Raw genomic sequence first — 14,026 nt, 5'->3', positions numbered from 1 at the left:
ATTTGATGTGGGCTCCTACCTGCTTTTTTTTCAGTGTATAGCTGGGAACCCAAGAAGATGTTAGAAGATTATGTAAATCAGCTTTTCTGTATTTTAATTCTCCTGTGTCTTCATAGTTGGACCAGCTAATAATTCTTACTTTGAGGAAAGAGCTCTATTTAATGGCTGTACTGATCCCTCTGTGGGAACCTTGTAGAAGCTGCAGAGAATCTGTCACCTTTCTTGAGTTAGTGGTCTTTTCATTTTGGGGTGGTTCCGAGGGTCTCTGAGGAGATAATAGAAAATAAATATAATGAGGCACAGGTACTTCTACTTCTTTTAACATTAAAAAAATTGACAAGAATAAATCAATGACCAGTGATTTCTAATTGATTTAAAGGAGTAGTGCGAGGGCATGGCAAAGGCCTGAGACAACTTGAGAGGTTGAAAATTGACTTGTTGAAGACCCTGTTAATGAAATTCTTTTTTTTTTTTCTGAGATGGAGTCTCACTCTGTTGCCCAGGCTGGAGTGCAGTGGTGCGATCTCGGCTCACTGCAACCTCTGCCTTCCGGGTTCAAGCTATTCTCTGCTTCAGCCTCCCGAGTAGCTGGGATTACAGGTGCCCGCCACCACCCCGGCTAATTTTTGTATGTTTAGTAGAGACGGGGTTTCACCATCTTGGCCAGACTGGTCTTGAACTCCTGACCTCGTGATCCACCCGCCTTGACCTCCCAAAGTGCTGGGATTACAGGCGTGAGCCACCACGCGTGGCCATCAAATTCTTTAAAAAGTGAAATTTCTTGAAAGGCTAGGGAGTAGACCAGATATCCCAGAATGAAAACCAAGGTAAAGATATTCTGCATATATAGTATTCTATTTTGAACTAGAGAAGACTTTCTACTACAGTGGGGGAGGAGAAAAATGAAGGTACATTGGGACAGAGATCTGTCAGCAACTTGGTCATAGCCAGAAAGTGTCAAAACATAGTCTCAGACCCCTTCTTCTCTCCCACTTTTTTTTTTTTTTTTTTTTCTTGAGATGGAGTTTCACTCTTGTTTCCCAGCCTGGAGTGCAATGGTGCAATCTTGGCTCACTGCAACCTCCTCCTCCTGGGTTCAAGAGATTCTCCTGCCTCAGCCTCCTGAGTAGCTAGGATTACAGGCACCTGCCACCACGCCTGGCTAGTTTTTCTATTTTTAGTAGAGACGGGGTTTCACCATGTTGGTCAGGCTGGTCTCGAACTCCTGACCTTAGGCAATCCACCTGCCTCGGCCTCCCAAAGTGCTAGGATTATAGGCGTGAGCCACCGTGCCCGGCTTCTCTCTCACTTTTAACAACCAATGTTAAAAGCACTAGACTGGGAAGACTGCATTGTGTGTTCACCTTGGTTGAATAAGGCTGTTTGGCTTATTTTTCCCTTCTTTGTCGTCCTGTGAACAGATATTGCTGGTGAATTCAAAGAGCAGTTACAGGCACTGATACCGTATGTATTAAACCCATCTAAGTTAATGGAAAAGGAGATCAATGGCTCAAAGGTCACCTGTCGGGGACTACTGGAGTATTTTAAGGTAAATATGGGTTTTAGTTATTAAAATGTTTGATTTTTGGTAAAGCTGATCTCACTCGTAAATCAACTTGAATTTAAATATTTTGAAACTTAAACGAAAATTTTCTGGGGGAGATGTTGAGAGGCATTTTCAGAGACCTTGGTGTCCTTCCAGGAGTGGGCCATTGGGTGGCAGTATCGGTCTAAGAACCAAATGGATGTTCTTTGCACTCTCTTAGAGGAGCAATTAGCTGTGACTAAAGGAAGATTGTTCCTCAAGGAAGATGGTGTGGACAGGAGGTGGTTAGGAAGTTGCTGTGAGTAGGAGGAGACGGCACCTAGATGTGACACGACTACCTCAAGGCGGATGGTCACTCTGCCCACAGGTAGTGGTGAGGCCAGCGTGCATGGGGAGCTGGATGGGAATCCTAGCCTCTGTAGGCTTGTGCTGCTTGAGAACATTTTTAGTTAACTAAAAATGCTAACATGCACTCAAAGGTGTGTGGTGTGTTTTTGCTAATTCCTGGTTGTTGACCTAAGTCTTTAGGAAAATGCAGTTGTATGGTCACTTTCTAAAAATTAAATATGAGTAAGATATGACTGAATAACATTTTATAGCAGTTTTTATGTTTATATTTTAAGGCATATATTAAAATTTATCAAGGAGAAGATCTGCCTCACCCCAAGTCCATGCTTCAGGTAAACAATGATTTGACATCCTAAACGCTACCCTTAAATTACTTGAGTTGACCTGTATACAATAAGCAGAGTTCTTTAGGAAGAGAATGCACTTTTTCTCCTTTTTCATCATGCTGAGGTCTGTTAATTTTTTTTTAGCACATTTTGCAGTAGTGTGGCGACCTTTTCTAGTTCACTTGTTTGTATTCATGGGGGTACAGTTAAAATGAAATGGCCTCTCCTCACTGGGCCTAGTCTTTTCACCAAACACACTTTGGGAAGCACAGTTTATTATACGTGGTTGCAACATACCCACCATGTTAGACAAGCAAGTTCTTGTCATCTGTTGTTTATTTTTTTTATTTTTATATAATTTATAATTTATTATTTTTTTGAGACAGAGTCTCACTCTTGCCAAGGCTGGAGTGCAGTGGCACAATCTTGGCTCACCGCAACCTCCACCTCCTGGGTTCAAATGATTCTTATACCTCAGCCTCCCGAGTAGCTGGGATTATAGGCATGTACCAGCATGCCTGGCTAATTTTTGTATTTTTTAATAGAGATCGGTTTAGCCATGTTGCCCAGGCTGGTCTCCAACTCCTGGACTCCAGCAATCCGACCGTCTTGGCCTCCCAAAGTGCTGGGATTATAGGGTTGAGCCACCATGCCTGGCTATAATTTTTTTAATTAAAAAAAAAAAAATAGGGATGTGGTCTTGCTGTGTTGCCCAGGCTGGTCTCAAACTTGGCTCAAGCGATGTGCCTGCCTCAGCTTCCCGAAGTGCTAAGATTACAGGTGTAAGCCACTGTGCCTGACCTGTTATTTACTTTAGTGGAACATGTCCTGACACACCTGTTTACTATTCACTAATCAGGTTTTTAATTTGCAACTAGAATGTCATTTGGTTAAAACATAATTTTTGACTTTCGTATGTTGAACATAAGGGGATTTATTGCCAAGTGTTGATTTATTTTGTAGCAGAAAATTTTCATAAAGGGAGCTAGAGCCTGGGATTGACATTGCAAATATTTTTTTCCTTTTTTTTTTTTGAGGTGGAATCTTGCTCTGTTGCCTAGGCTGGAGTGCAGTGGCACAATCTCGGCTCACTGCAAGCTCCACCTCCTGGGTTCACGCCATTCTCCTGCCTCAGCCTCCCGAGTAGCTGGGACTGCAGGCGCCTGCCACCACGCCCGGCTAATTTCTTTGTATTTTTAGTAGAGACAGGGTTTCACCGTGTTAGCCAGGATGATCTCGATCTCCTGACCTCATGATCTGCCCACCTCAGCCTCCCAAAGTGCTGGGATTACAGGCGTGAGTCACCGTGCCCAGCCCCCTTTTTTTTCTTCTTCTTCTTTTTTTTTTTTTTAAATAGAAACAGGATCTAGCTGTGTTGAGCAGGCTGGTGTTGAATTCTTGGGCTCAAGTGATCCTCCCACCTCAGCCTCTCAAAGTGCTGGGATTACAGGCATAAGCCACCACACCCGGCTTTTTCCTTTTTTTTTTTTTTTTGAGACAGAGTCTTGCTCTATTGCTCAGGCTGGAGTGCAGTGGCGTGATCTCGGCTCACTGCAACCTCTACCTCCTGGGTTCAAGTAGTTCTCCTGCCTCAGCCTCCTGAGTAGCTGGGACTACAGGCGCACATCACCACGCCTGGCTAATTTTTTTGTGTTTTTGGTAGAGACGGGGTTTCAACATGTTGGCCAGGCTGGTCTTGAACTCCTGACCTTATGATCCGCCAGCCTCGGCCTCCCAAAGTGCCAAAGTGCTGGGATTACAGGCGTGAGCCACCACGCCCACCCTTTCCTTCTTTTTTTTTTTTTTTTTTTTTGACTCACACCTATTTCTTAAAGTTGGAGCAATGGAGCCAGGTGTGGTGGCTTACTCCTGTAATCCCAGCACTTTGGGAGGCTGAGGTGGGCAGATCACTTGAGCCTGGGAGTTCAACATCAGCTTGGGCAATATAGGGAGACTCTAGCTCTGCAAAACAAAAACTTAAAAAGTTAGCCAAGCGTGGTGGCACGCACTGGCAGGAGGATGGCTTGCATTCAGGAGGCGAAGGTTGTAGTGTGCTGAGATTACCACTGAACTCCAGCCTGGGTGACAGAGTGAGGCTCTGTCTTAAAAAAAAAGAAAAATTTAAACAATTAAAAAATAAATTGATGCAATGGAAATAATATTTTCCTTGAATTTTGGAGATTTAATTTTTGCTAAAGATTCTTATGTATAAGAATACATATTTCTGTGTATATGAACTTCTACCTTTTTTTTGGTAGAAAATTTGGCAGAAAAAGTGTATTCTATTTCATCAGTTGAACTATATGGAAATCTAGAAAAATAGAAGGTTAATAAAAAAGGAAGAATGGAGAATAGAGAAGATTTTTGTTAGGCTATTTGTGGAGGAATGTTAAAAGAGGAAGGATTTACAGTTCACGTTTTTCTCTCTTAAAAGGCCACTGCTGAAGCCAACAACTTGGCAGCTGCAGCCTCTGCCAAGGACATTTATTATAACAACATGGAAGAGGTACGTGGGACATACGCCTTATTCTGAAATATCTATAACCTGGGCATTGTTGCTGACTTCAAAAGCCCAACTTGATCCTACTTAATGTATCTTTAAGTGATGAGGCAATAAACTTATATTCAGGTTGTCCTGGTAACGGGGGCCTTCTAATTATTACCATTTCTTTGTTTGTTTGTTTGTTCTTGTTTTGTTTTGTTTTGTTTTGAATAGCAAATAGTTTATTGGTAAGTACATAGTTTCAATGGGAGTAATAAATTCACATGAGCAGGAGACAATAATCAAGTCAAAAGAATAAATGCTTACTAATCATCAGAAAATCTGTGGCCATTAAGGCTGGCACATAAAAATCCAAAATCACTCAGAGGCCGAATCTTAAAAGAAGATTCGTCCTCTTATTAGTTCATATGGAATAGGTCCATAGTAACTGGAATCTGTAGAATTCTGTAGATTTATCACCTTCTAACCAAACATGACCCACTGGGACATAACTGTAGCTTTTAAAGAAATCTGATGGACTAGTGGTGAGGATTTTGTCTCCTTCCAAACCAGTTACTCTTTTACAAAGATTTGATGTTGGATCACTTGGGCTTTTTGCAATCACAATGTCACCTCTTTGGATACTATAAAAATGTCGACTAAGATTTTCTGCAAAGACAGTATCTGAATTTTGAATTGTAGGCTCCATTGATGGTCCAGAACACATGACAACACCACCAACGTATTCAAAAGCACAGTGAGCTATACAGCCATACTGAATAGCATAGCCAACAAGTCAGAAGGTTTCCCCAGAGCACCACGAAGCATAGTTCTATGTAGACTCTGCCACCATTGGTCATAGATCTGTTCTATAATTCATTTAATTTTTAGGGAAGTCGCAGGGCTTCCAGAAAAAAAAAAATGAAAGCATGTCTCAAAGCATATGTAGGTGATCCATGATTTCAGGAATCCTCAGGTCCCAAAGAACCCTGAGGACCCTCAACCAGGACACAGGTGGGCCTTTCTCACCTGGGCCCCGCAGAAGTCGACCGTTTGCTTTTGTTTTTTAGAGACGGAGTCTCACTCTGTCGCCCAGGCTGGAGTGCAGTGGTGCGATCTTGGCTCACTGCAACCTCCGCCTCCCGGGTTCAAGCGGTTCTCCTGCCTCAGCCTTCTAAGTAGCTGGGATTACAGGTGCCTGCCATCACGCCCGGCTAATTTTTTTTGTGTTAGTAGAGACGGAGTTTCACCATGTTTACCAGGCTGATTTCAAACTCCTGACCTCAAGTGATCTGCCCGCCCTGGCCTCCGAAAGTGCTGGGATTACAGGCGTGAGCCACCGCGCCCGTCCCAGTGTCACTGCTCTTTCGAATTGATATTATCACCCTGGTTTTTTAAGTGTGCTTTTCAGAGGAAGTGAAACTAGACTTTATTGGTCTTAGTCATCTTTTAAAAGTTAACTTATTAATACATTGTTAACATCTTAAAACATTCTAATCCTTTCATTATCTTTTCATGTTTTATTTGGCACTTGTTTTTGAAGAGATCTTTTAACATATTGTTTCTTTGTTCTTTTTAGGTTTGTGGGGGAGAGAAACCTTATTTGTCTCCAGACATTCTAGAGGAGAAGCACTGTGAATTCAAACAACTTGCTCTGGACCATTTTAAGAAGACCAAGAAGATGGGTGGGAAGGATTTCAGCTTTCGTTACCAGCAGGAGCTGGAGGAGGAAATCAAGGAATTATATGAGAACTTCTGCAAGCACAATGGTAGCAAGAACGTCTTCAGCACCTTCCGAACCCCTGCAGTGCTGTTCACGGGCATTGTAGCTTTGTACATAGCCTCAGGCCTCACTGGCTTCATAGGTCTTGAGGTTGTAGCCCAGTTGTTCAACTGTATGGTTGGACTACTGTTAATAGCACTCCTCACCTGGGGCTACATCAGGTATTCTGGTCAATATCGTGAGCTGGGCGGAGCTATTGATTTTGGTGCCGCATATGTGTTGGAGCAGGTAAGTGGTGCTGCTGAAGAGCCTGAGGGTTGATAATGGGCAGATATTTGTGCTTCTGTTGTAAAATATCTCAGTTTGGAAGAATTTCATAGTGAAGACATGAGACAGTGGCCACTCTGTTGGCTGTTGTTTTCTGATAGACTGTATGTTTTATTATCCTTTAGGATATTAATATTTATTCTTAATATTTTGTTTCCATGCCTAAAAAGGCCCCCGCCCCGCTTTTTTTTTTTTTTTTGAGACAAAGTCTCGCTGTGCTCTCTTGCCCAGGCTGGAGTCCAGTGGCATGATCTCGGCTCACTGCAACCTCCGCCTCCCAGGTTCAAGTGATTCTCTTGCATCAGCCTCCCAAGTAGCTGAGACTACAGGTGTGTGCCACCATGGCCCGCTAGTTTTTGTATTTTTAATAGAGACAGGGTTTCACCATGTTGACCAGGCTGGTCTTGAACTCCTGACCTCATGGTCCGCCTGCCTCGGCCTCCCAAAGTGCTGGGATTACAGGTGTGAGCCACCGCGCCCAGCCCAAAAATAGCCCTTTAATGCAAAAACATTCCAACTTAGACATACTGATTGTGTTCCCCTTTGGCAACTTTTTTTTTTTTTTTTTTTTTTTGAGACAGAGTTTTACGCTTTTGCCCAGGCTGGAGTGAAGTGGTGTGATCTTGGCTCACTGCAACCTCTGCCCACTGGGTTCAGGTGATTCTCTTGCCTCAGCCTCCCAAGAGTAGCTGGGATTATAGGTGCCTGACACCATGCCCAGTTAATTTCTGTATTTTTTTTTTTTTTTAGTAGAGACAGTGTTTTGCCATGTTAGCTAGGCTGGTCTTGAACTCCTGACCTCAGGTGATCCACCCACCTCGGCCTCCCAAAGTGCTAGGATTATAGGCATGAGCTATTGCGCCTGGTCGGCAACTTCTAATTACATGCTCTTCAGACATAATTTTTATGTGATTCTCACTTCTCACCCCCTCTAGATTAATTTACTTCATTGAAAAGCAAGAACTTTGAAAAAATTATGAACTTAACGAAAAATGTTCGGTTTTGAGTCCTACTGGATTAGGAAAGGGATGGTATCTTTTTTATTTAAAAATCTTCCAAAAGCCAATGGCTTGGTTATTTATTTATTGGGTTGCTTATTTATTTATTTATAAATTTTTTTTTGGAGATGAGGTCTTGCTTTGTCACCCAGGCTGGTATCTTAGCTCATTGTAACTTAAAACTCCTGGGCTCAAGTGATCCTCCCACCTCAGCCTCCCAAGCAGCCGGTGTTACAGGCGAGTGCCACCACACCTGACTAACCCAGTAGCTCTTGGACATTGACATGGTCACAAGTTTTGTAGATCTTTGAGATGATACATTTGTTTTTCTGAGTAACATGAACAGGTGAGTTGGGTTAGCAGCTTGTGAAGCCACAGGAGCTGCCTATCCTACCCTAGCCACAGAGCAGATGTTCCCCTGGCTCTCTTGGGAGTTAGCTGCTGCCACAGCCTCTCTGTATCCCTGCATTTTCATTCAACTGCTTTCTGTAACATGCCGATGATGGAGACAGGTTTTTGAAAGTTTAAGGACTTACTTTCTTGTTGCTGTGTTGTATTTTATTAACTTATATGTTGAATAAATGGACTTTTGCAGGCTTCTTCTCATATCGGTAATTCCACTCAGGCCACTGTGAGGGATGCAGTTGTTGGAAGACCATCCATGGATAAAAAAGCTCAATAGCATCTTAACGTGAAGATCAAACAAGAACACAACAAGCCCCTACTGATTTCTGGGTTTCTGCCACGGCCACAGGTTCATATCCAGAGGAATGGCAGATCTGAGACGATCCAGGAAGAGCTAAAACATGGCCCTGTAATAAATGAGCAGACCTCTCCTGTGGTTTCAAATTATTAAACACACTTCCATTTCTCTTGGAAGCATTTCTTTTCCTTGCTGTTATAGATGCAAGCCTGTGTCTATTTTCATATTACTCTGCTTTGTGCACTTTATGGAGGAGGAAGCTAGAGGAAAAATGGAAATGCAGCTTTTAAGTTCTTTATGTGCCACTTAGTGCCTTTTAAGATTGATTCCATGGTTTTGCACACACGATGGGGAGGGGATGGAGGATAACCTCATGAAAGGTGCCATTTTCGGGTGAAACTTGACATTTCTTTTATACTTTACTCTTTTGAGAAGGATTCTTTTTTTTTTTTTTTTTTTTTTTTTTGAGTTGGAGTCTCGCTCTGTCACCAGGCTTGAGTGCAGTGATGCGATCTTGGCTCACTGCAACCTCTGCCTGCAGTTCTCCTGCCTCAGCCTCCCGAGTAGCTGGGACTACAAGTGTACGCCACCATACCCAGCTAATTTTTTTGTATTTTTAGTAGAGATGGGGTTTCACCATGTTGGCCAGGATGGTCTTGGTCTCTTGACCTTGTGATCCGCCTGCCCGCCTTGGCCTCCCAAAGTGCTGGGATTACAGGTGTGAGCCGCCGTGCCCGGCCAAGGATTCCTTTTTTAAAAGTTTACAGAACTTGGAGAAACTTCAGAACTAAAGACTAACTGAAAATGATGTCATTATACTCAAAAAAAATTTACAATAGGGAATCCTGTTGCCACATAGTGTGGAAAAATCATGTCATATTTAAATATACCATACTCTGAAATGTGAGGTTTTTACCCAGTAGGCTGACAGTTTTGTTGCAACTTGCTCTATTTTTTTTTTTTTCGTCCCTATAGCTTCTTTCTAGAAAAAGAGGCAAACGTGCCTTGAAAAGCCAGAGTGGCTCATAATAAAAGGAATGCGCTAGATACTTCAAGAAAAAAGCTAAGTTTAAATGAACCATGTGACCTCTGATAAGTCACTTGAACTTGTGCCTTGGTCAGGTTCACTGTAGGTTTACATATGTATGTATGTTTTACACAACTCTTGTAATTGTCATTTGAGGGGTTTTGTTTTTGAGAGTTCTGCATAAGAACAGAACTTTATTAAGGATTAGAGGGAAGATACAAATATTACTGCGTTTAATTGATGTCTAATTTCATGTGGCTTAGCAGCAATTAATAACCTGATTTAAGGTCTTTATTCAGAATGTTAATTTGCATTCTCTGCCATGTCTAATGTTCTTAATAATGAAGCTAAAATTAACCCATTTTATTTAGTGAATTATCTATTTAATTTTACTTTGGCTAGTCTGGTAGCTTTAAGATAGCTTTGCCTTAGCAAGGATCAAAGTCCTACCCAAATATAAAAAATATCTAGAAGTATCTAAGAGTTCTTTTTTTCTATTTACCTTGATTAGGAGATAAAAGTTTTATCTGTTAGTTGCTTTTCCTTTTGGAATTATTGTGGATTTTAAAACTTAAAACTTGCCTGCAAGTATTTATATAAACATTCAGGTATATAAGCCTTAATTTCTGAGATAATTTAACTTTTGTTATGGGAGGGAGGTAAGAGTGTAAATTTTATATACATGAAGGTAAGATCTGAGTGTAAACTTTATATACATGAAGTATGAATGGAAGGTAGAAAAAAAGTCCCTTTTCGCATGTAATCTCTTTATCAAAGAATTTTCTTTTGACACTTTACCACTGAAGTATTTTTGTAAGTCCTAAATTCCCAGCATATTATGTTTCATATTTATATGCCATCTTGCAAATAGTTCTTGCTATTTTATTCACTTGCTGTTACACTTTAGAAAAATTCCAGCTTGTTTATTTGCATTTATCAGTGATGCCAACCAAGCTTTGACTGTTAACTTGAAAGCTTGCTTCTGAAATGTTGGTGCATTTTCAGGTGACCTCTTATCTCTCTGAAAGTTCATACCTATTAGCAGGCTCTGTAAATATTGACATACTTAGCTTTTAATACATTCTATAAGTAAATTTATAGATTTCAGAATAACTTAAAAAATTTAATGGTAAGAAGGGGTGATGTGTCGAAAACTCATACTAAAGTATTAGGTCACGTTAAAAAAAGCGATAATGTATGATTTAATGAAATCTTAAGATTCAGTTACTATTTAAATTCACCATTTCTGTTTTGGTCTTATAAAGAGACCTTGGTTTAATTATCCAGAGGAAGTCCTCTTCACCATTTTTTTTTTTTCTTAGTTCTGCTTCTGGAAAGTGTTTTATAAAGTTTTCTCAGTGAGGGTTCTTAAGAGTTTTCTTTGGCCTCTTTTCTCTCAACAGTAAATTGATGATTTTATATCAGCTTTTTCAATAAAAGATGCATTATCGTTACTGGCTATAAATCATCCTGGGGAGATTTATAGCCAGGTTAAAAATAATGTCTTTTACTTCTCTCACCTTTTACTTGTGGTTCAGATGCTCAGACTGTGCCTGTTTGCGTCGTGTCTGTTGCTCTGCCGCTTTCCATGCAGGCATTTTTAATTTTACACAATCCTAACAATATATGGAACTCATTCCTATGAATATATAAAAGGAGGCTTCCAAAATTTTCTATTAAAATATTTCAGGATAAATTAAGTGTTGATAATTTGAAAAAATAATTTCAATGAGCTGCTTATAGTAAAAATGGTAGAATCAGAGTTTTCATTCTTTGAGAAATCTTTCTGTAAGATTGGCTCATAGATAAAATGAGACAAACTACTATGTATGATAAAACACCTTCAGAGTCATGCCTTGTTGTATTTCATTTTATTTTTTGAGACAGAGGTCTCGCTCTGTCGCCCAGGTTGGAGTGCAGTGGTGCAATCTCGCTCACTGCAACCTCCACCTCCCAGGTTCAAGCGATTCTCCTGTCTCAGCTTCCTGAGTAGCTGGGACTACAGGTGTACACCACCACGCCTGGCTAATTTTTGTTTTTTTACTAGAGGTGGGGTTTTGCCATGTTGGCCAGGCTGGTCTCAAACTCCTGACCTCAGGTGATCCACTCCCCCCAGCCTCCCAAAGTGCTGGGATTACAGGCATGAGCCACCCCGCCCAGCTGAGTCATGCCTTATTTTCGTAGTATACCAAGAAATGTTCTATGGAAGTTTACGTTTTAACGCCTCTTTTATACTTGGTAAAATTGCCTGTGTTTCGCTTTATTCCTTTTTTTTTTTTTGAGACGGACTCTTGTACTGTCACCCAGGCTGCAGTGCAGTGGCACAATCTTGGCTCACTACAACCTCCGCCTCCTGGGTTCAAGTGATTCTTTTGCCTCAGCCTCCCAAGTAGCAGGGATTACAGGCATGTGCCACCACACCCGTCTTATTTTTGTATTTTTAGTAGAGACAGGGCTTCACCATGTTGACCAGGCTGGTCTCAACTCCTCCGGGAATCTGCCTATCTTGGCCTTCCAGGGTGCTGGGATTACAGGCGTGAGCCACTGGAACCTGGCCTTGTTTTGCTTTATTTTTTCTCTTACATGAAGTAAAGCGCTTTGGTCAAACACACAAAAATACTGCCTTGTACTGGTGGTTGGTTTCATTAGTGGATCACACACAGTGTTCTACTTGGCTTGTAAAATGGTGCCTTGGATAGGGTGAGTTTGGATAAGTATGTATGTATGAGTTACAGCAAAATTAAGTAGATTGAATCAAGTCCATGCAAAAGCAATAAAACAGTTTTAATTTTTTAATTTTTAAAAAATTAAAACTTTAATAAAACAGTTTTTAATTTTTTGCTAGGTTCTTTTAAAAAATGATGTAACTTACATGGAAGTCTTCACAGGACTTTTTTCTTTCCTGGAACTATTGAAATGTAATTTAGGATGATTTGATCTTCCATCTCAAGTTGTCAACATGGCTGTGTCATTCTGGCTTACACATGTTTTATCTAACAAAATTCTAGTCAAGGGATAAGGGCATAATGAAGACAAGCTTCAGTTATGAAAGTACAAACTATTTGTGTGATTAATTTTTAAAAATGACATTAAGAAGCCCATTGTAGAAGAATATTTGCAGTCAAATGGTTTTTCTTGCTGTAAGTCCTGTTGTAGCTATGTTTAGGGTAGTGGTTCTCATCTACCTTGGAGTGCATAAGACTTACCTAGCAGGCTTGTTTAAAAAGTTCAGATTCCTAGCTTTGTACCCAGGGATTGCCTCAGGTGGTATGGGCTGTGGTCCTGGAGTCATCACTTTTATAAATAGTGGTTCAGAGACCACAGAGAGAGACTGCTTCATCGAATGGGAAGTACCAAGGAGAAAGTACAATTCAGTATTGTCTGGAGGCAAGTGGACACTTTGTACCTGAGGTTTAGAATAGGTGGTCTCTTGCCAGTACAATCCCCAGGCGTTTTCTGTGTTCAGAAGTAGTAAGAATGCCTTTAATTCAGAGGATTATCTAAGCTCCTTAAAGCTGTTTTTCTCCATTGTCATAGTGCCTTCTCTGAAAAATGAATGTACAAGTATCCTATTTTCTAACGTAATTAGGATTTTTTAAAAGCAATTTTTGATAGTTTTTCTTTTAAAAAGTAAAATTCAGCACTGTGACTTGAACCCCCAAATCTTTCACATACAGGTGAAACATTAAGCCACAAATAAAAATGAACAAGAAGGAAGACAAGATCCTAATTTCTGTCATTAGTGACCTAAGTACCCCATATCAGAAACTTTGCAAAACAGATCTAGGGACAGAAGGGCTTTGAAAGACATTTTTCTTTGGGGCGAATTTCGTGTGCCAGAACTACAGTTTAAATGTGTTTTTATGAGCAAGGGAAGGTAGCATTGATTCCCATAGCTTTCTAATTAGATACATGCTGTCATGGATGTAAGCCTTAAAGGAGTTAATACTAATCTTGTACATACACAACTTTTCCTCAGTTTTTTTTATTTTAAAAAATGATTTGTTAAAAGTACTTTCTGCTAGACCCTTGCCTTTGAGTGGCTTTGAAACTTAATATAGTTTTTAAAAAGTGCAATGGGATGAGATTATGCTATTAGTATATTAAAAGCATGTTTCTGTTTTACTCCAATTTGTAAGATCATTTAATGGAATAAAGATCACAACACCATGTTATCTGTGTTTTCTTTCTCTGTGTTTTTAATATGGGAGGTTCTGTGAAATAGTTTGGCTTGGCAAAGTGAATAAGACTTCTGACGGGATAGTGGCAATGTGGTTTGAGTTAGCTTTCTCTGTCCTACAAAACGACACTGAACAAGTATCTTACTAGCATAGTCCTGGAGAAGGCTCTATTGTTGGCAGGGTTGCTTAAAAGTGAGCACAAGGGCCAGGTGTCGTGGCTCACTCCTGTAATCAGCACTTTGGGAGGCTGAGGTGGGAGAAATGCTTGAGCCCAGGAATTTGAGACCAGCTTGGGCAACATATGGAGACACTTTCCACCTCTGTCTCTACAAAATAAAAGTGCATAGTGGCACCCACCTGTAGTC

At 40.6% G+C, this 14,026-nt stretch overlaps 1 protein-coding gene and 1 pseudogene across 2 annotated transcripts in view; one reads left to right on the top strand and one right to left on the bottom strand.

The window, feature by feature from the left end:
• ATL3 (atlastin GTPase 3) overlaps window positions 1-13,655 on the top strand; it is a 50,184-nt gene extending 36,529 nt beyond the window's left edge. For both annotated transcript variants that reach the window (XM_003828531.7, XM_008953929.5), the window contains exons 9-13: window positions 1,422-1,549; window positions 2,170-2,226; window positions 4,655-4,726; window positions 6,282-6,713; window positions 8,346-13,655. In XM_003828531.7, the coding sequence (XP_003828579.1) occupies window positions 1,422-1,549; window positions 2,170-2,226; window positions 4,655-4,726; window positions 6,282-6,713; window positions 8,346-8,432 (776 nt within the window). In that variant the 3' untranslated portion in view covers window positions 8,433-13,655. The remainder of the gene's footprint in view (window positions 1-1,421; window positions 1,550-2,169; window positions 2,227-4,654; window positions 4,727-6,281; window positions 6,714-8,345) is intronic.
• On the bottom strand, window positions 4,739-5,530 carry LOC100978337 (mitochondrial inner membrane protease subunit 1-like; annotated as a pseudogene).
• Window positions 13,656-14,026: the final 371 nt, after the last annotated feature.

The sequence above is a fragment of the Pan paniscus genome, chromosome 9 (assembly GCF_029289425.2).
Source record: "Pan paniscus chromosome 9, NHGRI_mPanPan1-v2.0_pri, whole genome shotgun sequence".
NCBI classification, from domain to species: domain Eukaryota; kingdom Metazoa; phylum Chordata; class Mammalia; order Primates; family Hominidae; genus Pan; species Pan paniscus.
This window is presented reverse-complemented; position numbering and strand designations above follow the sequence as displayed.